Genomic DNA, 26076 nt, shown 5'->3' on the forward strand with positions numbered 1-26076 from the left:
ATAAAAATGTTTTTTTGAAAAGCATGTTAGGGGAGGAAAAAAGTTAATTTCGCTTTGTTTGGGGCAATGACATCACAAGAGGCTTGAGAATTTTAATGGGTGTTGAGGATAGATTTCTGCAGAATTTGAGCTGGTTAAGTGTCGTGAGCTGGAGCCAGTGTTTGACTCCAGTGACCCTTGCATCATGACAGATACTGTCTGGTTTCCATGCATACTTACAATTCTTAAAGCACATGTATGCTTGTCACATTAAATATTCAGTTACAGCTCTTTTGTTAGACCCTAAAAAGTAATCTTACACAATTACCCTCCATTTAGCTCTATCCACCCTTCCATCAACTCTCACCAGCTTTCCTGTCAATGCTGAAGGCAAGCAACCCCAAACAGCTGCCAAAAAGTTACATTTTGGGCTCATGAATCTAGTTGTATAAGCATGTTTAGCTTATTATCCAAATTTGTTGGAAATAACTAATTTGTAGTATAAAACAAGTAAACAGTTTCTTAATTCTTCAATAAAATACTGTGTAGCACTCAGTTGGTTTCCCCTTTCAATAAAACAACTGCGGAAAGTAATAGAGTAAAAAAAAAAATTCCTCCGAAATGCTTTAAACTTTTACATTTATTGCAGGTATTTTGCTATTTACATGCTTATTTACAAAGTTAGATATGTCCTCATTTTTTCAGTCTTGGATACTTCTTGACAGCTGTATAGTAATTTCCTATGTTCTAAATAAGTATGATTAGAAAATCCTGTACAATCATAAAAAGTGAACTATAAAAAAATAAACTGGGCCAATCATTTTAAACCTGGCAAAGCTGGCAGATTTGTGGTGTTACAAAAATAAATACTATTGACAAAAAAATGCTATTAACTACAAACACTTCCCTCAAATGTAAAAAAACAAAACAAACAAACAAACAACAAAAAAAAAACAATTCTTGAACATACTCATCCCAAATATGAAACAGATTTTTGCTCCATGTCAAATTCAGCTTCAACTTCTACTTTTCATCTTTGACTGTATGAAAGTAATTTCCTGATGTTGGAAGTGAAATATTTGAGAAAACACAATTACTTGGTACAACATGGGTATGTATAAACATACAATGTTCAGTCAGAGAATCAGAAATCTTATTGTTATACACACTATGTTGTTGTTGGCCATGACATACAAAAAAGAAAATAAATGCTAATCTAAGTGCATTTGTAGCTACTGACATTTGATTTAAAATATTTCAACAGCATTACGTCCTGAAGTCAAAGCAAATTTTTAATGGAAAGCTCTCAGGAACTAAACTGCCTCTGAACAAGAGCTCATAATATAAAGATTTTTTAAAAAATTTAATATTATTTATCCTTGTGTAATTGAATTTGAATCCAAATTGGATTCTAAAAACCTATTTTTTTATTCTTCATAAAATGAGTTGGGGTACTCCAACTAAAGTGGTATTTCTATAGTGTTTCCAATCATCCTTTTGCAATATGAATGAGATGGGAACGGGTTACAAAGAGTTATGTTTCTTTAACATGCACAATATTTAAATTTTCTTTCTAAATGTTATTATGGAGTCTGCGATTAAAATCCTGGAGTCAATTTGTGATTCCTGGATTCTGCAAAAGCTAGCATCTTTAGGGGCTACTATTCTTTTCATTATGGGCAAAACTTACTTCATGCTACATTTGCAAGTGAGCAGTTGCTATCAATGACAATGATGGAATTAATGTTTTGCTTATTATATTAGGAATCAAGGTGTTTAGCACAATTAGCATCACAAAGAAAGCACTTTTCTTGCATAATCCTAATAAAATTTAAACCCCAAATGATCCCATTTGTTTAAATCCATTCAGCTTTCCTGTTATATACTGAAAATCTTGTTCTTTTCCGTCCTGAAAAAAATTTATTATCGTAGGTTTCTTTAAAATATTTTTAGATCTTTTTGCTTTTTCTGATTTAATCTTTAAACTCCTCACCAATGCAAAATGTTGTGTATCAAGCTTATGCCTTCTTTGTGCACTAGCAGCTTCATTGTGTGCATCATTACAACTCAACATGAGGACCATCTTAGTCAACCTGACTCATAGCTATTTATTATTAAGAGCGGCAATTTGTTATCATACAAACCACCATTCATAAACAAATTATTTCAAACGTGATAAGTCTATATCCTTCATTTATTTAATAAAAATGTATTATTTAAAAGTTTTTTGAAGGGCTAATTCAAAAGTTTTACAGTGGGATTCTGGTGAAAGGTTGGTATAGTATGCATAGAATGCATATCGTTTACATATTTACTGCAAGGGACAGTTTGACACAATCATATAAAAATCATACTCCACTAACGCTGCAATGGCAGTCCTAAGATTGAAGAAGCCAAATGAACCCCAGGAATAAAAGATGGTTGAATATTGGCTTAATTACTGGAGCAAAAAGAAAACTACAAAGAAATCCTAATTTAATCTAATTTCATGCACAAAAAAATAGGTTCCACCTGTAGCTTTTCCTAGAATATGTTTGGGAGAGAATCGGCATGATATTGCCTTGCCTATCAAATCTTGAATGCACTCAGCAGCAATAGGTGTGATAAAGGCCTCTGCGACGATGAACTATTAACACCCCTTGAAGTTTTCTTTATTGCAGAAACAGCTACTGGATATTTCATTGGGATTTTCTGGGTTTGAATAAAAATAAAATTGTGCATAATTGTGGAGTGAACAGGAAAAGATACACGACTTCATTCAAAAATTCAACTTGTATAAATTACATGGACACATGGAAGAAAACGCTTCACATGCCTGTTAGGTTTCAAGCAGTGTTGTGATAAACAATGTCCCAAGATTTAAAAAACTTCTGGAACATTTTTCATTTCATCATCAAGTCTATGGCTCAACTGCAAACTCACAAAGTGAGATCAAATTAAATCAACTGGCCAGACAGGGAGAGAATTAATCAAGGGCTACAGGATAGTTAAAGGGAGTTGACCATCCCTTTAACGGACTCAAGGATAGCTAAAGAGGCCCACAGTTTAGCTTTGAGAATCTGACATGTGGGTTCTTCAAATATGGCCCTTATGGAAGAGTTGCAAGAAAGTCATTGGTGAAAAAACCCCACAAGAAGTCCTGTTGGTATGTTCTTGTTTGCACAAGACATGTAGGGGCTACCTGCATGTCTTACGGAAAAACTCTAGGTGAGATGGAAAATTGATCACGCCAGACATTATCTCAGACGGGGGAACTGTTAGCCTGGAAACTGTTAACCTACAAAAGTTCATCAACGTATCCCATTGTTGATCCTGAAATTAAAGATCACACTACTACAGAAATTAGAACCCTTTAAGTATTCCATGTTTATTTCAAAACATGTCAAATCAAATGATACTACATTTGGCTTTTCTTTTTTAATACAAGAACATGTGATGCCTTCTCCTTGAAGCTCTAATTTAATTGTAATTAAGCGTTTTAAACAATCAGATTCAGTCTGGGTGTGCAAAAAAAAATAGCTCCTAATGATTACACACTCCAAATGTGTCAGATTTATATATGTAAAGCATTTTGAAAACCATGCATCATTTTTATGACACCTTCACAATTATGCACTACTTTCTGTTGGGCTAATTCATAAAATCCCAATAAATTCACTGGAGTGAATTGTGAGAATATTTAAGAGGTATGTATGTTTACAAGATATTGTCTCATAAACCTAATAAAATTGATGAGGTATTTGACTTGAATGTAAATAAATGATTCTATCTATAAGCAAATAAAACCATCTGTCTGATTTAAAGGAAAGAACACACTGACCAAAGAGCCACAACAAAACTGACATTAAGTCCTGTCATTAGTTTTTTTTTTTTTTTTTTTTTACAAGGCAAATATGCTACAAAAATGTCATAGAAACTGTCTGGTTGGGAAAATGTGAGAAAGGACAAACATTCAGGAAATACAACAGCTTTTTGCTATCATTCAAAACAAAATGCTGCAGAAAAAACACCTTTAACCTGGAGCCTCCTGGCCAAGCATCCGAAGCATTTCTGATCTGCTCAGTGTCAGCTTTCTCTGCACTTGAGCAGACTTCATGAGTGTTCTGGTCCAGCCCAATGTTTGTTTGTGTTCATGTTGCTTGTTTATAAGTGCAGATTCTGCTAAAACATCCTACTTGATAAGATACGCACTTATCTCCTGGCAAATCACCCAACAAATATCAACTTCCCTCAGTGAAGAAATATTGTTCCTTTTAAGATTAACTGCAACAAGTCTTTGGAACTATAAATATAACTGACCCAATGTTGCTTTATTTGGTCCATTTTCTTCCTTTTCCCCTTCAATGTTTGCAATTGTTCGATTCTTAGCTGTTCTCACTCCACTCTGGCATGATGCTTACACTATGTACAGAGTGATACTGGTGTGGCGATAGAGTGCGTGGTATGCCGTGTGCATAGAGGTACTCGTTTCCCTGTAAGCCAGCTGTCGGTGACTGGATCCCAGCTCCAGGACTGCACTGGCGGCCCAGAGTCTGATGGGCCATGGAGCTCTGGTACATCGCTGCATGGTGGCCCTCACCCAGCTGTGGAGAGCCGTGTCCCCCCACCCCTCCTAGTCTGGACACCAGAGACCCTGAGGTGAAGTGAGCGGAAAAATGCTGATAGGGGAGCCTCTCCATCGGCTGCATGGTGGTGACAGAACAACTGCCGTAAGGAGAGACGCTGGCCCACGTGTTGCAGCTGATGTCCTCCAAACTGGGAACGGGTTCTGCACCTTGTGTGGAGCTGGCATACATACAGGCCTGCCGCTGGCTGGACTCGCTGCGGTAAGCCCCGCTGGCGAGGCTGAGGCTCTGGTGGTAGCCAACGGGACGATAGTAGTGGTCCTCCTCACTGGAAGAACTTTCCAGGTATGGCTTCTTATAGCCGTGTTCGCCTGAATGACAGTCATCATCAACTGTTGGTAAAATTAAAGAAGCAAACAGCTTTGTTATTCAAGAAGGGCCTTCCACAGAAACAAAATATCTTTCTTCATGTTGAATCATAAACACTGACCTCACCACTGTTCCACGTCTTCTCCATTTATGAATTATGACTCACTGTGGCATACTCAGCCATTGCAAAATGATTTTTTTTTTAACCCTTTGCAGTTTGATGGATGTTATTGTGTTTCTTATATGTCCTTAGTATAGTGGGAGAATGATTACTTTGTGGTTTGGTTTGCAGACAGAACACTTGGTTAATTTGCAGTTATACAATTAACTAAGAGGTTTTTTAGAAAATCAAATGTTAGAAATGACATCTTGAAGTTTGTGACAATATGCAAAAAGTTTATGGAGTATGCACGCTTTTAGGAGGTTTTGAATACTTTTGAATTGACGTAACTTAGGCTGTTTAATTGTCAGGGGTTTTAAAGATAGCTGGAACTGTCACCATTAAATATCTCCTTCATGTATCATGGTGTAGCACAATAGATAAAACCCCTGAATGTTTCAATGTAATCTCTGCATGGCTCATATCACCACACAGTCTCATACCTTTTCTCTTGATGCAGTAATCTTGTCCATGCTCATGTGGAAGTGGGTAGGAGCCAGACTGAGGCAGCAAGTCCTGGGAGGTGCTTGTGACCCCGTTTTCACACTGGGAGTACTGGGAGCTCAGGGTGCTGGGTGTGGCCATGCCCTGGACGTCCCCGCTGAACGGACTGTGGCTGGAGCCGACCCTCTGTCGCACCGTGCTGCGAGGCACAACAGGGTACTCTTTGGTACTGTGTGTGCGCACAGAAAATGTATTAGTAATTCAGACAGTAACTGAAAGGTTCAATCCACTGGGTGATTAGTTTGAAAAGGACACTCTAGAAACACAGAGATGCTTCTGTGGAAAATCATGTATTGTACTAATGCATGGTTTTCATTAGAATAATTCACAGAATTCATTGTTGCATCATTGCGCTGCTTTTTGGTTCTTTGATTTTTGGTGTTGCATCAGTTGAAAAAGTGACTTAGTTTTTCAATAAGCGCTTGCTTTAGAGTAACCAGAAGCAGACGTGCAAAACTTATTGCAGACAAAGGCTAGTGAGCAAATTCACTATCAAAGACTGATAGTGGCTTACATTTTTATCACTTTTTGGATTTGCAGTTATTGCACACCTACTTAAAGTAACTTACGTGCATATTTTCACATGAAAATACAGAGATTTTTGTTTTTTAATTGTCCCAATTTTTTTCTTGCTTATATTGAGCTAAAATCTCTCATTGTGCCGTAATTCAATAAAGCATTCATGGCGACGGATGAAGGATTACAACACCTTCTGGAAAAAGACAAACAGCTTTCCAAGTTTTGTCTGATTTGGGACTTCTCCTCTTGGAAAACCCTTCAGTTTCTCCCCAAAACCAGGGTGATGGGGTTTTTTCAAAACCAGATTTTCCCCTTTGAAAAAGTGTTTCTCTGCACAGCACGGACTCCCTCATCTGGACTGAATAATACAGAGCAAAGTGGCCGCGTACCGCCTTGGCTGCCTGACCGAGCGATATTCACCAGTGCAACACACAAACACACACACCTACACACGCACATAAGCATACGCACAGCAGACACAAAAGCAGTTCAGTTAAAAGAACAAAAAAAAAACTCTCTGTGGAAGAGGGATGTTACAGTTTTGTTTCAGAGGTTCTGCCAGATCAGTCATAAAAGTCTTCACCATGAAAGCTGGCTAATGATCAAGAACTACACTTACATCACTGAAAATAACACTCACTGAAAGTTACACTCATTACTGGCTTGGAAGTCGCTGACTGAAGGATTAAAGAGGGGCTTGTTAAGTGACATTCTGATTCCGGCTGAACTGAAGTGACATTTATCTGCTCATTTGACATCATTCTTCATGTGTAAGAATTTCCAAATATTAAAGATCAAGGATTTTCAAGGGAACTTCTTTTTAAATTGAACAAAATAGCATCCCGGCTGCAGCTACCTTTGCATTCTGGACATCCGGTGTAATTCCATGTCGTCGCTTCCACGAAAGCCTTTTGCAAACGGGTTGTTCTCAATCTTTAGTTGAGTGATCTGAAACCGCAAACAGATTTTGCATTAATAAAAAATAATAATAAAATAAGAATCTCAGGTCTCATGCTTTGCAGTAGATTCCAGACTTCAACTTGAGTTGTAAATTTGCAATTTGGCTTCACTCCTTTAAATTCTCCACCTATTGTCTTGTTACAACCAGAAACTGTCATGTGTGTTATTAGTAATTAACAGCCCACTAATCATTTATAAACTGAGGGGAAGCTTTCACCTTTTAGGATAATGTTCAGAGTTTTCCTCCTGGGAAAAGGCAAAACCAAGTTTATCTCATCGGACCTGATCACCTTCCTGCTACATATCTTGTCCACTGTGTGGCTTGTGGTAAACTTTGAATAGGAGTTCTTCAGAATTTCTCCCAAAAACTTGTTTTCCTAATGCTACTCTCAAAGGCCAGATTTATAAAGTGTACGTCTCGTTGTTGGGCCGCTAGCAGTCCGAACTTTGGCTCTCTACAGAGTTACTGTTTCTCTGGTGCTCTTTTTGCCCAGCTTGCCTGATGGACAGCCATGTCTAGGGAAAGTTTTGCAGTTGTGTTTTTTTGTATTGGGACTTAAATTATTTCAGCACAACTCTGTTCAATAACTCTGTGACGTCTGGGTTGGATTGTCTTTATTTTTGGGTACAATCATAAACCAGATATAATTTTTTTCTTTCACAAATCTGTAGTTGTGATGTGAAAAAAATCTGAAAAGGTTTAAGAGATTTATATTCTTGGTGGATGTTTCTAACTTTTCAGAACCAATCAAAGAGAGAAAAACGGCAGTTCCAGAAAGAAGGTCTGGAGGTCCGATAAGCCTTTAGTTCAATATAGCTGCGTCTCAGCAGGTCATATTTTTATTGCATGACTTATTTCATAATGGTGAACATCGTTTTGAAAAAGCTTTAGAAATCCAAATATTTAAAATACCTTAAGTTCTGGCAGGAATGTATTGCTTGGTAACCAAAAAAAGAGCTTATTTTAAAAATATAAATCAAAGCTCTGCAGGTTTGAAGCAGAATGCAGGGATATCCCTGTCATGGTTTCTTGCAGGTAATGAGTTGGCGGTTCTGGTGTATTTCCATCTTTCTGACAAGACTGGAGGTTTGTATGCATGTTGGCCAACACCTACTCTGAATCTTGTAAAATCCGTCATGTGACACTTTACTAGCTGGTTGTTAATTAATGCAGGCAGACAGGCAGGTGATTTATGTATTCTTTCATGATTTTCAAACTAAAGAGTGAAAAGGTATGCAATTTCCTTTGCTTTCCTCTTGATTAATGCAGATAAACTCACATCCACAACATCATTTAATAAGAAAAATGTTCAATATTTTTGCACAAATTTTAACTCTATGCAGAGGTCTAGAAAAATATCAAATTAGACTCAAGATAATCATACATGGTCAAGTTAAAAACAATGTAGTTTTATAGGCGACATGTCTAAGCTTTGCTTATTAAAACAATCGTTGCTTTATTTCAGATGCTTTTTTTTTTTAGCCAAAAATAATAAAATGTCTGCAACAGTTGCAATAATTTTTTTTGCTATGCATGAACAAAAAACATGACCTAAGAAAACTCAGTTTGGAAAAAAATGTTTTAATTGCAGAAAAGTCTGGAAATTGGACACTGTTTTATTAACTAAAAGTCCAACAGGTGAATTTGAGACGCGCATTCAGAGCTCAATGCTTCTGCAGATGTTTAAATGTTTGATTAGACCGTTGTGGTAAAACGCTTGGAAATCAGAAATGCTTGTTTTTTTTTTTCTCTCTCTCTCTCTCTCTCTCTGCAGGTCTGGAAAGAGCCTCAGTAATTAGCCCTGGGGTTACGATCCCAGCTCTCCCAATAACGTGCTTAAAAATAATGAATGGTTTCTACAGAGAGCTGGTCATTTTGGGCTTCCTGTTCCCAGAGGCGCAGAGGCTTCTGATTGGCTGCAGGGACGCTTATGCGCGTTCCCTCCGTTTCGCCATTATTCTCCAAACAAGAAACATAAATAGGCCCTCATGGCTAAAATGATGCTTACCAGACGCTGTTTACAGATATTTACACCGCCAAGACTTTCTCCTCCCCCCCACCCCCAGAAAATCTGGACAAAATAGATGTGAAGCTTTAGATTCTGGCCTGAAAAGTCTCGAGAAATGAATTTATTTATGCTTAATGTGCCACCATTCAGCCATCATTTCCCAAACAGTTAATATAATGAAAACAATAGATTGTTCTAGTTGTTCTTTAGTTTATAAACACTGAAATAAGTGCACAACTAGAGGTCCATTTACGAATTAAACAGCAGAATTTCAGGAAAACAACCAAGAAAACTAAAAAATGTTTTTGAAGTTGTAATTTTAGAAATAAAATACAAACGAGATATAAAGACCTACAATGCTTTTTTTATTTTCATTTTGTCGGACAACTAATTCGGCTTCACAATTTTACTTATTTTCTTTTATTCTGAAGCAAGTTTTTTTAGACAGAATTGTTAATTTATCTTCTCTTTTCCTCACTAATGTGGAGAAGAAACTTAAAATCTAAAAAAAAAAATGTTTTGGGCTTCAAATGCCAAAAAGGTGTAAAGTAAAAACAAACAAACAAACAAACAAAAACCCCACAAAAACAAAAACAAAAAACCACACACACCCAAAGTATTGAAACAAAATGAAATCAAACAAAATGACAAACTAAATTGAAATGAATGTAATTTTGAATGGCGCATATTAAACCAATAGAAAATAAATATTATATATATGCTATAATAAACTGAAAATAATGACAAACTTCACAGAGCCTATTGAAATCAATAATAATAATAATAATAATAATAATATAATAATAATAATAATAATAATAATAATAATAATAATAATAATAATAAAAGGTTGGCTGCAGGAAAATCTGTCCTGCAATTTTCTAAAAGTTGCTTGAGGTCATTTATCCTCCGATCGGCTTTCTGAAGTTTTTTTCGTCGTCTGTCAGCGACTCGTTGTGATAACTTTCTTTTTCTCTCTGCGCGGCACGTAAAGTCTTTCACTGTCTGGAAACGCACGTTTTTATGATCTCACGCTGATGTGAATCCTGCACACAACTCTGCACTCAGATCTGGGGTTTATTTTAATTTTAATAATATTAAAAACAACAACAATAACTAACACTAAACACGTAAAAAAAAAACATGAAGCAACCACAAAGAGCTGTTCGCCACATGACAAACTGCAAATAAAGGCGACACGAAAATATCCCTCCCCCCCTCAAAAATAAAGGAGCAGCTCTACCTTGTGGTTCTGGTAAGACGTGACCGCAATGAATGCCGTCTCCGGGAAAACGTGAGTGCAGAAGGCCGTGTTTTTGGAGCCGAAGCCGTTATTTTCATCCGCTTTCACGATGTGAATCCTCGGCTGGTACTTGTGCATCGAGTTGAGGATGATCTGGAACAAAGAGAGGGTTTTTGTTTTACATTTTGCGCGACAACGTCTGACTGCAGAACATCAATATCACTAAATGGTAAACAACTCTTGGTAACCTGGCCTCGGCCTTCTGCAAAGAAACACGGATTTAAGTGATGGCTCAGTCAAAATTTTAGTGAAATTAAAAATAGATGAACAATCGATGCTAAAATCAGACTAACTTGGCTAAAATTGCCTAGATTTCTCTGATGTATTAATAGTTAACTTATTATCTATTAGAATTAGAAATTGCACTTTTTTGTCTTGTCTTTAATTTAAAAACGTAACATGTTGCAATAAATGAGTGGATCACAAATTCACAGAATAAAAAAATGTATTTTTTGGGTATAAATTGATTAAAAATGAATAAAATAAATGAAAAGAACTTTATTTAAACATAAAAAGCTTTTGTGGACAAATTGAATTGAATTGATAAGATTTAATACACACAAAACCGTCATCTTCTTTCAATAAGGGCGTAACTATTTAATTTTATTCACACAGAAATTACAAATTAATGAGTCACCTTATCTTTAATAATTGTAGTAATAATAATGTGTCTTTATTGGTCTGGATAGATTATTCTCAAGGACACTATAACAGCATCTTCTCTCTTGTTCTAACCCAGTTAGTGCCCTGAAACGAGTCAATTAGGATGGAGCTCATTTGAACTTGAGCATTGAACTTTTCCTTCAACACACCGTCATTCAGTAGACCCCAAGCTGGACTTCTCTAACTAATCAGCGAGTCATGGCTATGAGTCTAGGAGAAATGCTAATACTTCATAATCTGATCAAATTCCCTCAGATTTAAAAACAAAAACTAGGGCATCCTCCGCCTTTCTCCACTCTTTCTGTATCTGCGACGCTCCCCACCTTCCTGTGACCTGCAGGCATGTCGCCCTATCTCTTATCTTAAGGATTGTTTTTGTACCTGCCTTTCACAGCCAGTATGAGAGGAGACGAGGGCCTGCCCTGGCCTCCAGTAACAGTGGAGGCATCCTGCAGCATTCCACAAAGAAAATCCCCTCTGAGTCAGACGTGAGTCAGCTCAAAGGGGCTTTCACTGTTGATAGGTGTCCATTGCAGAGTCCAATCTGATCTCGCTTCTGGGTGAAACATGCTATTTAGCAGAAAATGGTCAAACTCTGTCAAATGACACCTGGCAAGAACCTGTGAGGGTGATTGCTTTGATCCTTTCAGCTGAAGGAGTAATTAAATCATCTTTACAGCGACAAAAAACTGCACAAGACCTTCTGAGCACATATTAAAACATATTAAGTATTATGAATTTAATGCTTATTTCTTCTCTGATCCATTCAGTCAATGGTAAAAAAAATAAATAAAATATGTCACTCATGTGAAGATATTACATCTCCATTCCTGTGGAAAGAGCTGTGGTGTATTTGTGGACCACCCACTGGGACCCCAGCTCGTCTCACTGCACTGGTTCCTGTATCTTCACCCCCCCTCAGCCTCTGGATGATACTATTTAATGATAGTGAGGGATCACTTTAGGTCTCGTGCGTCTGCCCTTCGCTTTCAAGTACCTCGACATCAGAGAATCCCCCCTCACCCCTTTCCCATCCCCACCCAAGCCTAGGGATCAGTGGACTTTGTGCACCAGCATCTATTGCTCATCACACACTGCCATTCAAACGTAAACAGTGCGGTCCTCACACTCCACCCGACCGGCCCAAACATGTGTGGGAAGGCAGTGAGGCGAGTGCAGGAGATTAATAACACCGAGAAGTATTCTGGGAGCCGAGAGGGAGATCAAAGGGGAAACGAGTCCAGCTTGCATGAAACTTGAGACAAAAAAACGGAAAAAAAAAAAAAAAAAAAGATATTTAGGAATTGAAACACTGAAATAGCAACATAGGAAAATTACTTGTGTGCAGTGAAACTGGAGAGCGGTGGTGTAAAAACTCTAACCCTACAGGGAAAGTGCTACTTCAAACTATGATTACTCCTGAAGAATACTGGTTCCATCAGTACAACGCAGGTAACAGAGCAAGAAAAAGCATTTCTGATAAAATGCCTTTAGGCATTATGCAAAAGAACACTTTCATTATTCAGTGAAGCAGCATTTTGACATTGCAAACCCTGAATGTAAAAACTTCACGTAGATCTCCGTAACATCTTTTATAGGACATTCGTAGTTGTGAAAAATCTCACAGGAATGAACAGTTAGAAATGCAACAAAACATTTTAAGTAACATTTGTGCACTTTTTTTGCATAGCTTTTATATTTTTTAGAATATAATTTTGTGAAAAAAGAGTTGCATGCATTTTTATGACTGAAAACATAATAGAAATAGTATGATGAGATACTGAGACTTTTGTTTTTTAATCTCTAATATTAAAAACGATCTAGAAAAATGAATATACTCATATTTAAAAAAAAAAAAACCAAACAAACTAAAAAACATTTCCATCACTCTAAACATTTAAAGTTTTCTGGAAACAAAGACTTAAACTTGCTGCAGTTCAATTGATTTCTCTTCAAAAACATCATGTTGAGAGCAACAACAATAACTACATTCAAACCATTTAGCATCATCAGACTCAGGCCTTCCTTGTTTCCCAACCAATGAGCTGAGCTCTGATCAGTCCACTGATAGTTATCTAATTTAATCAACATGTCCAGAAAGAGAGGGGAGGGAAACCCCCTCAGCTTTAAGTCTGAACAGGTCTGTCCTGATCTATACATCAGGAATATGCTTTAGCTTCATGTGTCCCCGTAAGTAACTAACATCTCTAAGCTATTTCCACCAGCTGGACCAACAATCTGACAGAGTGTGCGTTTTCTGGCGAGCCACCAGCATTTCAGTGATGGATCCCACAGTGCTGAGAAAGCGGGCGAGTCAGGAACCACTGTGACCAATCAAGAAACACACTTTAACCCCAAAAAATGTACGACACAACTCAATGAGCTCCAGTCTATGTTCTCCAGCTGGGTTTTGGCAGGGCAACAACCTCTATAGATACCACGTGGACAGACCCTGGCTTGTGGAAATATGATTGGTTTTGGTAACTGAAGGACTAAAAACAGTTTCGACTTAAAAACAGGTTTGAATGTTGGAAAACAGTGCCGTTTGTGCGGTCAAATTCTTTTATAGCACGAGAACGTGTTGCTACGTTTCAGTCATTATTTGCATCGGTTAATGTAACATTTAGAGAACAGCAGATGCAATGCAGAGCCTCTCACTTATGATTGGACCTACTTTAGAATTTTAATAAGCTTATTTAGTCTTCCATTCTTCTTTTTAATAGCGGCGATGCATCTTTTTACAGCCGATCTTAGCACAGCCTGTTCCTGACAAAAATGTCCATAATTGAGTGACTACCAACAAGAGAGGTAATTAGGCCTCAGTCTACCCATCAGCTCAACATTTCATGAAAACATGCTGCCAGCTGCACACTTTGTCCATGAAGGAAAAGATGTTATTGTTGCTTTTATTGTAAGGGTAGGAATGAATAAATCTCAAAGCCAGATGCAAGCCATAATGAGAAATTAAAGTTTAGAAAATGAGTACCATGTAGAGAAATTCTGGTTCACTTATTTATTCTTTTTTTTATTTTTCTTGCTCAGAAAGTGGAAAAATATATTTTTAAATCCCTAAATGTAAGAAGTCATTGAATGAACTTGAAAAGGGCAAAAAATATTCTTCATATATTTTTTTTTCTTTGTTTTTACGATTAAATAGCATGTACAACAACTTCATGTTAAAAGATAGATTCATTTTTCTGGAGAACTTGTGTAAACTGTGATCCAAATGGTCTGGTTTAAAAAGATTTTAAAAAATGTATTTTTTGAAGACTAATGTAACTATAAAATTAAAACTTTGTATTTTAGCTCAAATTTACTTAGAAAATAAAATAATAAATATACGTACACCATTCAAATATTTTACTTGTTTGGGGAGTTACAAATGATAATCATAACTTTTGGCTTCATCTAGATTAAAATAAAAAAAATTAGATGCCTTTTACTAAAAGTAAAATCAATTCTTTAAGTGCATTTATATGTAATTACAATCTTTTGGATTCTTTGAAACATAAAAGATCCATAAAGTTGCAGAAAAGGCAAGAGAATGAGAGAATTATAAAATGGCAGCAAAGTATAATTGTGTAATTACATCAAGAAAAATACTTTTCTAAAAACATAGAGAATTTATAGAAGTTTGTTTGGATCAATTTACATCGGTGCGATCTAATGACAAATTTAATCTTCGTTGGTCGATCTATTTTTAAAAAAAATAATTAACCAATAATCAGTCTAATATTATCATATATGTTGAATATATAAAATGAAAGATTATTATTTTTAATTGCAATTGAAAATACAAAACATAATAACAATACATAATAATAATAATAATAATAATAATAATAATAATAATAATAATAATAATAATAATAATAATAGTAATAATAATAGTTGTTATTATTATAATAATTATAATAATAATACATTTATGATCAAATTTTGCACAAAACAATTACAATCTTTTGGATTCCAAAAACCATATTCTTTCAGCAGCAGCAGTGAAAAACTCCGGGTGACAAAACGACAATACATTTGGATCTGAGTGCAACAACACCGCGACGCAAAAGCCCCATCCAAACAGCGCACACGCCTCTGCGCGACTCCGCACACAGCGTCAGCAGAATGATATAGGCCCAGGCACCTACGTGTCCGAACGGGTCCAAGTGGTTGTTGGTCAGCTTCAGCTTCTGGAAGGAGACCAGCTGCCTCATCCAGTGCGCCCCCGTCGCCGGGGAGTCCGGATGGACGTAGAGCCTCCCGGGCATGGCGGGCTCTGCCTTCCCGGTCACGGACCTGACGCACAGGGACAGCAACACATGCGCAACTGGTTAAGCAAGCGTGCAAGCAACGGGCAGCTAATGGACTGGAAAAGGTGATGCACGATTTGCATATTTTACAGACTGCCGTCTGAAGTCAAAACTTTTCATGAATTTAATTTAGGATTTTAAAATAAAGACCTAAAAATGGCAAGTTCAACATTTTTGAACAATTTCCGCAGCTGTGCGCGAATTCGGCTCAGCATTTTGCACTTTTTATTGTTAAACACTGTTAACTTAAATGAAACGGCCCAAGACATTCTGCACTACATGGACATGTGTAACAACTATTTCCACACATTGTTTTGCTGGGCTCATTATCTGCAGTACCGGCATGTGATTATCCTCTCCGAGTCTCCCCTCTTTTAAAGGCATTGACCCAAACAAGGCGCTGCTGCCTTTAAGGTCGGAGATCATCGAGGGTAAAAAACTGAACAGAACTTCTCCAAAGGGCCACTGCAACTGTAGGAAAAGTCATCAGCATGAGCCTATCTCAAAGGAAAAGATAAAAAAAAAATTAAAATCAGCTCCAACTGAAACACGTCAGACATGTTGACTGTAATTCTTGGCAGCCATTAGAAAACAGGCAGGTCATAATTCTGCAGGAAATTATACATTCGCTTCCGATTCTCGTCCATCAGGACAACATAAAAATTTTCTGCTGAAGTCCACTCCAGATAATGGGACATGGGAGGAAAATTGTACTCCCCCCGCTCCCCCCTCCTAAAAGTTTCATTTGCATCCAGTTTATTATTCATTTTTTTTACCCACCATTTATTGTCGGCAAATTTGTATCGATGATCGTCTGCAGGAACCACGTCCATCAGAAGAATGTACTTCGTTTTGGGGTTTAATCCGGTCACCTTAACCTTGAAGCTGGGGAACATCCTCCTGCGAAGAGCAAACATCGACTTTTCCTTTGATTCTGGGTGAAACTGTGTCTCGAATGTGCACAAATAGTTAAGGCGGAAAAATAAATCTCTTTAAGTCAGCTTTGCATGAATTAAGCCGCAAAAGTTTACAATGCAACTTTGAACGGTTAACCTTCTTTATGAGCGCATTTACAATTATGACGCACACAATCTCGCATGGAAGCAGCTGAAATAAATACATGAATGCTTTTATTTAGTTTGGAGAGGAAAGTAGTGGGATTTTTTTTTTTTTTTAGGGATCTGGACGTTGTGTCTGAAAGAAACCATTTCACTGTACATGCATTTATTTAGTCTTTTTTTAGTAAATTATGGGATAGGCTACGTGGGAGCTGCGATGCTGAAAGAGCCGGACATCCTATGAATCATATATTTGCCTTTCTAGACTGAAAACACAAAGCGTTCGAGTTAAAGAAATATAATTGGCATAGTAACGTGAGTGGATACGACTTAAACATAAATTATGCGTTTCTGAAATTATGTAGGTGTGTTTTGACTAACAGACACCTAAATAACATTAAAATAAAGAGAAGGTCAACATAAAGTTAGATATATATTTTTTTACATTGTTCTTGGACTCTGTAATGTATAATATGTTCATAATGAATGTTTACAGAATTCTAGTCCTTTGTATTTAAATAAAAATTAAATTTAGCATAGTAGGAAAAAATAGCCAGTACTCCATGCTGAAATGAAGCAGGTTAGGAGGAATATTTCTCATTGATTATCATCAATGAGGCTAAAAATGCATTTTTCTCGCAATAAATGAACAATACAGCAGGAACGATGTGACGAATTACAGTTAATTTGTTAGTTTATACTGAAATCTGTCAACTATAGATTCATTAACTGCCTGGCTGATCATTTGTCCAGCAGGATGTGACTTTCATAACAAAGATTTTACAACGCAGCTAAATATTTCTATGTGGAATCAAACTGGTTGAACAATTCAATTCTGTTTTTAAGATCACTTTCCTCAAACTAATAACTAGATTACTGAATCCTCCGTGAGGTTTTGACGGCTCTATTTTATATTGAACTTTAGACACAACTAAGGTTCAACTTGAAGTGAATCTTCATAATCAGCTGTTCGTAAATATGATAGTATTTCAAATTTCTTGATTTGTGAATCATTTTCCCATAATTTACATTGGAAACCTGCATCACAGCTGCAGTTATTAGGTGCCCAAAAGCAAATAATGGTTGCAGAGGATGCTCACTACAACAGACCTCTGGTGGGTCCTGGTTAGAAAGTCATACCTAACAATCTCCTTTTATGAGGTCATGCAGTTTGGCCTCTGTTTTCAAAAGAACCCAGAACTATTTGTTTTTGATTGGGCTGTAAAACCTCTGAAACTTTAACATATTAATGTTATTAAAAGGTGGCATGCAGAGCCAGCCCAAGGTATAAGCAAAACCATCAAGAGACTCTCTAAATGCTTGAATTTTAAACTGGATCATAGATCTAAAATTTTAATATTTGTTTATTAAGAATGTGAATACCATTAAATTTGATTTGACGGTTTCAAGTTAGATCTATTAAATGACTTTAAATAGCTTAAAACCTTAAATTTATTATTTGAAAGAATTGTCAAGTTTCTTTGTGAAAGTACAAATACTCTTCATTGTTTTTTTGACAAAGCCACAATCTAGTGATACCAGTTTAATCTTTTCTTTGTGTTGGAGCTCAGTTTGCTCACAAATCAGGAATTATTAAGCAACGAAAAAACAACAATCTCTGACTGTTTTTAAGCTCAGCCAGTGAAAGTCTGTCCTCTCTCTGATTCTATCCATCCTGTATTAAAACACTGTTTGTTGGTGATGGTCTGAACAGGAATTGGGCCCACAAATGAAATTCTGCTCAAGGCCCTGTATAGTGTTAGGCCAGCCCTGGTGGAATGTAAGCATTTTCTCAACATGCACCTTGGAGTTGAATAGCTCAGATTACATGTTGGATGCAAATTGAAATTGGATTTAAACTAACTAAAACTCTTCTATTGATGTGCTTTGTAAAGCTTTATCCCTGTTAACCGATACCTACAAGGTGCCGGCCTTTGGGAACTGCTTCCTCAGGATTAAACAGCTGAGCCTTATGGCAAGTTTGACGTTAGCATTAACATGGTCGCTCATGCTAAAGCTCGATTTCAACTTCTTAAGTCTTGTTTTATAAGGTGACATGGACAACTTTGTCTCCTGAAAACCATCCTTAAGATGCACCACAAATCCCTCAAAGTAAACAGCTGGGCTTGTTTACTAATTTGACTTTAGCACTAAAGTAAACCATTTAAAGCTGGATGTAAACACAAATTCTTGCACCCAAAACTACAAATCACATGTAGCTTTTAGGCTTTACTAAAATATTATTTATAAGAAATATGGAAGTAGTATTTTTTTCTGCTGGACAGTGAAAGAGGAAAGATTCGCCATCTTTAAAAATAACATGAAAAGTTATATTTTAATCTATCTGTTTTAATTTTAATCTGTTTAAGTTATGATTTGGTAAGTAGCTTGAATAGCGTGGATTTAAAAACGATTGAACACTACATTTACATTTTAATCCTCATCTTCATTTTCCTAATGCAATATTTTTCACTGCATAGTTTAGCTTTGTATTTTATTCTAGTGTTGACTTTTCTTTTGCTCGTTTGTTTACAGTGATAAATCATCCTTAAACAACAGCTTACCATTCATGTAAATATGGAATGACAACGAGGCAAACTGGTTGACCAAATCTTCATTTTCATTTTTGATATTTAAAATCTATTTATTAGACAGAATGTTTCACAAACTACTTGATAAAAAGTGCAACACTATGAAGGCTGAAATGAAATACAGTCCAAAATTATTTTCATAGCACAACAAGTCAAGAACAAAGCTGTGCATCAGGAGGACTTTCTTTTTAACAAAAGCAAACGTCAAAATGACAGAAGGGGATGTATGAAGGATCTCTTTTTCTGCAGCTCTGATGGGAAAACGGTGATGTGCCTTGGATGTGGTGTAAAGCAGCTACAATGAATTATTTATTTTTATCATTTACAGAACACGTGTGAGCCGTATGCCGCAGGGGGGGACACCAGTGGTCGGTATTCATATATGAATGTTCACACCACGCCTTGCGAGCTGTTTTGACTCGGATGCACTCCGGGCTTGACAGCAGTACACACATGAGTGTGTACCACCCCCCTCCTTCATGTCATGCTGCAGCTCAAGAGCCGAGACACAGAAAAGTGTCTGCATGCAATTACGGCAGAGCGGGGGAAAAAACAGCATAACTTCCTTAAAACAGATCTTTATTCAAAAGGAAAAGAAAAAAAAACGAAACAAAAACATTTTGCATCAGAGTTCAGTTTCTAAAGGATCAGTGTCTGGTGGTTTTGCATTTCACAAAACAAAAAGGCCACCCAAGGTAAAAGTGTATGACTATAGAGTGTTTTTTGCGAAACACTGACGCGTCAGCCAGATGTGCAGTTTTCCCTTTTTTGTCTGTTTTAAAAAAAATTATTTCTCATGACTGAAAGTACGATTTAAACACCTCAAAACTGTATCAAATGACAGAAAAGCAGAACAAAACTAGAGTTGTGAGAGCTTTCAAAGAGATGATCTTACCGTCCAGCTTTGGTTATGATCATCTCCGTGCCCACCTCGTGAAACTTGATCCACAGTTCCCTTTCGTGCAGGTAGACCTTTATGCCTTCCATTCCCTTTAAAAAAATATATACAATTGTGCATGTAAGCATACTCTATTGTTAAATCCCACTTTCCGCACCAAAAGAGACACAAGATGACCAAACATCGTGAAAAAACGGTCGAATGTTGGCAACAAATAAGTAAACATGAATAGTTGGGATGTGCGTGTCTGAACGTGGATCAACCAAGCCTGACTTTCAGCACTTTTGTTCAGGTTTAATTTGATGGAGAATGTGTGAGATGAAAACTTCTAACAATACAATTTATTTTAGGCTTCATTAAAAAAAAAAAAAAAGTCTCATGTTGGCGGTATCACTTCTGGCACATTATGCGCGCCATCCATGCGCATTTAAAGCTTAATGTGCTGGCAAAGGATTTACTTGGGAAATCCTTGTCTGACAGGAGACTACTGACACGGAAAAAGAAAAGTGTTTTATTGGCAGGCTTTGGACACAAGACGTCTAAAGTCAGTTTGTTTTGAAAATAGAATTTGTCAGCTGCAGAAGAGAAAAGTAAATCCACCAGAGAGACAGACAGGCTCTCCAAATGATTCTTCATGCGTCTTTTTTCGAAAGACCTACTTTTAGTAAAACAATGTCATTTTTATCGAATAGATTTCCGGTGAAATTTGATCAAGTCAAACAGCCTTACAACCACAGTTAGGCCTAAAAAACACAGTTACCTTTAATTTTTGAAACATTTTGAAAGGGGCTATTAGGGCGCACATAATAATTCACAAATATGACAATCTTGCATGCCAATCAATTGAAAATAAAATAATTTCTGCATTTTAAAAAAATAATATTATCTATACACATCAGGTTTCATCAATAAATAGGATTTCAGTTTTTACCTCTTCATGTCTATAATCTTCACTATGTCACATAATAAAGCAGGTGAATTTTATTGAGAATTTATTGTTAACAAACAAAACAAAACAAAACAAAAACAAAAACAAGAAAAGAAAACATCGGCAACAATTGCCCACAAGTCCCGCATTTTAATTTGACTGTAAAGTCAGTGCGAAACTATCAGACAGTAGGGCATCAACACTACTGTAAACTCAAAATCGTAATCCTGCAAGAAATGATTGCAAACCTTGCTACAGCTGCTTAGATTATTTGGATTCACGGTGTGAACAGAACCGATCAGAATGCGGCCCTTTTAGTTTGAAAGAAAAACTAAAATCTGTTTCTACAATGAGACGCTGCCACAAAAGAACTGCTAAAGGAACGACGTTCACAATGGAGCTACTTTTATAAACTTGTATGATCTGCATTTCAAATGTCGAATGACAACAAAGTGCAACAGATTATTTTTCAGTGACTGCTAAAAGCTCGTGTTTTTACTTATTCAGTTTGAAAAATAAAACAAGAAAAAAAAACCCAGTGAATCAAAGGTTCCCCTGATTGCATTGCTGAAAAAAATAAAGAAAACACGATAAATCCCTCGATCACTTTGAGTAACAGCTCGATAGCAACCAATGAGATCAACGTTGGATTAATTAACCGAATATCAGGCGTCAATCTTTAAAAACCCAAGTGTGAAGGATCTGATCAATAAGACCGAGGCCAAAATACAAAGGCTAAACAAATAAAACACACAAACAGAGACGTGCACTGACCTGCTGGATGTAAGTTGTCTGCGATGATGGGGATTTCCCCGAAGTCCCGGTCTGTTTCTCGGGTTTATTGTCGTTCTGTAATTCCCTTGAATCCGAACCTCCCGGAGAGTTCTGCACGGCAAACGTCTCCTCCTGGTCCGCCATGACCGGAGCCCCGAAAAACTACACGGACCCAGCTGGAAGACCGATGGGAGACATGTGAGAGCGGAAGGACGCAGAGTGTTTCTCAGAAGTTAACAGATGTAAATAGACGCGTAACTGAATGTTAAAACAATTATTGTTAATTTTTATTTTTTATTGTTTTGCTTTTGTACAGGATAAAAAGAGAGCCTTTGGTTTTAAGCATAACAGAAACACACTTGATTTAAATAACAGGATTACCACTGAATGGCCTAGTCGGTGAAAAATGCTACATTTTATTTTGAAGAGTATGATGTACATTATTCATATTGTCACCCCAAAATCAATGCACATAATTGATCGATTTACTTGTTTTCCAGCCGGCAGCATGATGCAAAAATGAAAAACATGGGTTGCTTGATAGCTATACCTCTGCAGAGAACTATAAGCTTGTATGCAACTAAGATGACAAAGCTGGCTGCCCAGTCCGATCAGACCACAGTCTGCTTACCTAAAAGCAAAAAAAAAAAAAAAAAAAAAAAAAAAAAAAAAGAAAAGAAAAAGGTACACGCTTTGGTCTGCAACCTGGGCAGACAGCTCTAAAAACGTCCAAATGCTCCAGTCAGACAGTCCGGGCGCTTTGCGCGACGAGTCTCCCCATGAACGCTCCCTTTTTTCGGTGATATGTTTCCAAATTTCATCCAAGCGGAGCCTTGACTGACCGAAGAGGACCAAACTACGAGACGCCGCTCACAGCCATGTAGAGGATTTTGCAGCCCCGTCCCGCTTTTGTGAGCTGAGCCCGCCGATAGCACCGAGCGCCGAGCTGCAGCCGAATCCCAGTGGAGCAGGTCCGACACCTCCTTCTTCTCCCTTCCTCTCTCCTCTCGCTCTCCTTTCTGCGCGGTCGCTCTGAAACTCTCCACTGCGCATCAGAGACCAAACGTTGTGAAGCGGAAATCTAGTCCGAGACGTGCAAGCAGCACTGAAGGGAGGAGGAGGAGAAGGAGGGGTATATGGAAGAGGAAGGAGGCGATGTTCACTGAGCAGGAGTAGCTTTAGCTTCTATGACCAAAACTAACAATTCCTTCTCGTTTTTCAGCCCATGTCTTATTATTTTTTCAAGCTAATCCTCCAATTTATATTGAGAGATCATGCGTCGTTTTGGTCAACAATCCTCACCAAATCTCCAAATGCAGCTTACCAGCACAGTCAGTCTAAATTTGCGAGTGCAACGATGAACATGAGGTTAATTTCAAGGAGTTGGATTTTGTATCAATTAATGTATAAATATTAGGGTTATTTATGCAATTAAAAAAAGGCACAAAAATGACTCATTTTCTACAGTCTGGGAATAAAAGCGAGGCGCAGTGAAGTGCAATTACTCACCCATGAAAGTAAAAAAAAAAAGTTAGATGTATCTTCATGGGGGTCTGAGTTACACATGGGCTGCCATGTTCAACTGTAATTTACTCACAACTAGGAGAAATGTTCCTTCCAAGAAATAACTTAAAATATAGAAAAATAAGCCAACTAGAGTGAACAGCAGCGTAGGAACTGGGTCAACTAACCTGACATGAAGCAGAACTTTAGGTTAGTGTGGTGAGCCACTGAAGTTGTATTTGTTTTGCACTGCGGATCCCTCTGAGAGCCACAGGTTTAAGATTCCACTGAATACCTTCCTGTGCTTTCTAAAAAATAAAAAAAAATTAAAATCTGATTATTCTTTTTAAACGACTGACTCCCGCAGATGAACTGTTTTGATGTATATAATTCAACTTGAAACGGTTGTCACCGTGTTTCTCAATACTTTTGCTCAATTGTTTGTTTTCGAAGAGCAGTCATCCTGTCAGGAACAGTAATAACCCGTCACATCTGGTGGAGAATTTTGATATTCTGAAAAGTATAAATGAAAAAAAAAAAGTTTTAGAAACATTAAATGCATTAAATGGAGAATATTTATGTAGGCCTACTTGTAAAGATTAGTTCAGAGAATGTAAATTTTAATCAGTCTATTTAAAAGAATAAATGTTTTTGGCTGACAAGATTTTCTCTGACTTTTAGACACACGCACAACAAAAACCCAAACACACGTTTAAGAGCTCGAAAATGTGTAGAACAGCATAATGTCCAGCAACCTCAACCCATAGACACGTCAATAATACGCTCATCAATTGAAGAAATTGTGCGTCATTACGCACTGTACCTGTGCGTAATAGTTTGAAAGCTGGACGAATTTACTGGATTCATGAAAGAAGAAAAGAAAAAAAATTAGCAAAGAGACAAACAAGTATCTAATCGTCACAAATTAATATGTGCATCAATTATTTAAAGAATGGAACTGAGAGGTCACATCTGGAAAAAAGTCAGATGAGGTTTAAGCAAGAAACGGCCCTCTAGTTTTGAACTAAATTGATAATTTATCTACGTTATCAGGTGTTCTGATATTGTATCCTTTAAATGATAGCTTTGTATCTGCAATAACTAAATAAGCAAATAAATAACGAAATTCATAATGGAGATGCAGTAGTACGTTGTGGTCAGGAATATAATCAGTTCTCCATGTAGCTGTTTGGTGCTTTAAAAGCTCAAATCACATAAAAAAGATAACAGTGTGAGGGAAAAAGAGTAGCAAGAAGAAGAACATATTTACAGAGAAGAGTTTTAAAAAATATTTTTATATATCCACAAACACCAAACAGTAAAATCAAGACAAACAACCACAAAACATATTAAAAGATGTAATGCGATGCTGACAGGCAGAAGTGAGCGTTGCGCTTTTTTATTGAGAAACAAACAGGAACACACACTCACACACACACGCACACACGCATACACACACACGCACACCCGCACGCACACACATCCATGCACACCACAAATAAAACAAATTGAAATGAATACACGTGCTTGCATTGCAAGTCATCAACTCAAGCATCACAGCGTCTCACTGTGACGCGCATCCCTCCAAACTGGGAACTATTTGTTTTTATTGGTTGAGCGTAAAAAGCAAAATTTTATTGACATTTTGAACTGAGCATTTCATCTCATAATCTGGGGAGAATAAAGTCAATTTCACTGCAATGGGTTTTGGGAGACAAAAGTAATAAAGGAAATTAAAAAAAATTAGCCAAATAAAGATTTTTAAAAACATAAAACGGACACATTTTCTAAATGGTTTGTCTTTTACTTTACGCCAGAGAAGAAAATCATATTGTACAATGTGCCTGAGACAGTTGGTTGAGCAGCATTATCTGCATCATTGGTGCTTGTTCCGCTGCGTTTTTGTGCAAATGTACAAACCTGCTGTGTTTAAAAATAGACATGTCTTTAAAATTCTGCTGACCACGCGCAATATGAACTCCGCTTAAAAAAAAAAAAATCTGAGTTTTCAAGAAGAAAAACCAAACAGCAACGACAAACACTAGCATGCAAGAGCAATGCATGAGACCTAAATGCCAGGTTGTATTGTTCTGCTGCTGACACGTCTAATCCACGCATCCAGGATCATTCCAAACACCTTTCCTACCTCCTGGATTGAGTGTATGATCTGATGCTTCCTTTGGAAGTGTGGATCTGAGCTGACCGGCAGGTGAAGCGGGCCGGTGCGGCTAACCACCGCAGCGCAGCCAGAACCTCTGAATGAGGAGGAGGCTGCATCCTCAGACCAAATCGTGAGACTTGTCGAGGAAGGAAAAAAAAAAAAGAAAAGCTGCAGTCGCAGTTTGGCTCTCAGGAGCTGCGCCAGGAGGTGAGGGGAGAAGGACATCAAATGTTGCATTGGGGATGTTTGGAGTGGGTAACAAATTTGATTTGAAGCGTACTTTGTCATGATATAACTCAAATGATGGCGCTCTAATATAAACGTTTAGGATATATTTAAAAGCATAAGCAACAAAAGTTTGCAATGTATGTTTACGTAAAAGTTTTATGTCGGGATATTTTCCAGCTAAAACGCTAGAGTCAAATTATGTGAGAAATATGAATTATAGAAGTCAATTTTAACATACCGCAACTGGACAGTGTCTTTCTTTGATGCAAACAACTCACTGGGAAATATTTGAACGAAGCAGAATTTAACCCATGACTTTATCAGCAGGAAAAACATGAGCGCCCGATGCGCAAAGGTTTGCGCAAAAGCAAATGAACAACACAAATAGCTGTTTTTATATATAAAGCTGCAGAGTGGTGCTGTTTTTACTGGTTTTGGTGATCGTTTAGGTTAGGCGCAAAGCCAGCTTCCAAAATCCGCTTCTCCTAAAATCCTCCTTCTGTTTCTTTTTTTTTTTTCTTTCACTGTCTTGGTTTGTTGAAGCTCTTGCTAATCCACCCTGGTTTCACCCTCCATGGCCACACATGGGCCTGTGGT

The 26076-nt window shown here is 37.2% G+C and overlaps 1 protein-coding gene across 2 annotated transcripts; it reads right to left on the reverse strand.

Annotated features, from left to right (window-relative positions):
* Positions 1–601: 601 nt before the first annotated feature.
* On the reverse strand, positions 602–22639 carry tbx5a (T-box transcription factor 5a). 2 transcript variants are annotated; one of them, XM_055040240.1, is made up of 9 exons: positions 22219–22639; positions 21588–21763; positions 19883–19977; positions 16119–16238; positions 15177–15324; positions 10309–10461; positions 6953–7044; positions 5517–5746; positions 602–4936 (listed from the first exon to the last, which is right to left on the reverse strand). In XM_055040240.1, exons 2-9 carry the CDS (start codon positions 21729–21731, stop codon positions 4344–4346), a joined length of 1575 nt encoding a protein of 524 aa, XP_054896215.1. In that variant the 5' UTR covers positions 21732–21763; positions 22219–22639; the 3' UTR covers positions 602–4343. The 2 variants fall into 2 exon arrangements, with proteins under 2 accessions (XP_054896215.1, XP_054896216.1); XM_055040241.1 differs by lacking the exon at positions 22219–22639 and having other exon boundaries at positions 21588–21775.
* Between the last annotated feature and the right edge of the window lie 3437 nt (positions 22640–26076).

The sequence above is a fragment of the Poeciliopsis prolifica genome, unplaced genomic scaffold (assembly GCF_027474105.1).
Source record: "Poeciliopsis prolifica strain line A6 unplaced genomic scaffold, Auburn_PproV2 SCAFFOLD015, whole genome shotgun sequence".
In the NCBI taxonomy this organism is placed as follows: Eukaryota; Metazoa; Chordata; class Actinopteri; order Cyprinodontiformes; family Poeciliidae; genus Poeciliopsis; species Poeciliopsis prolifica.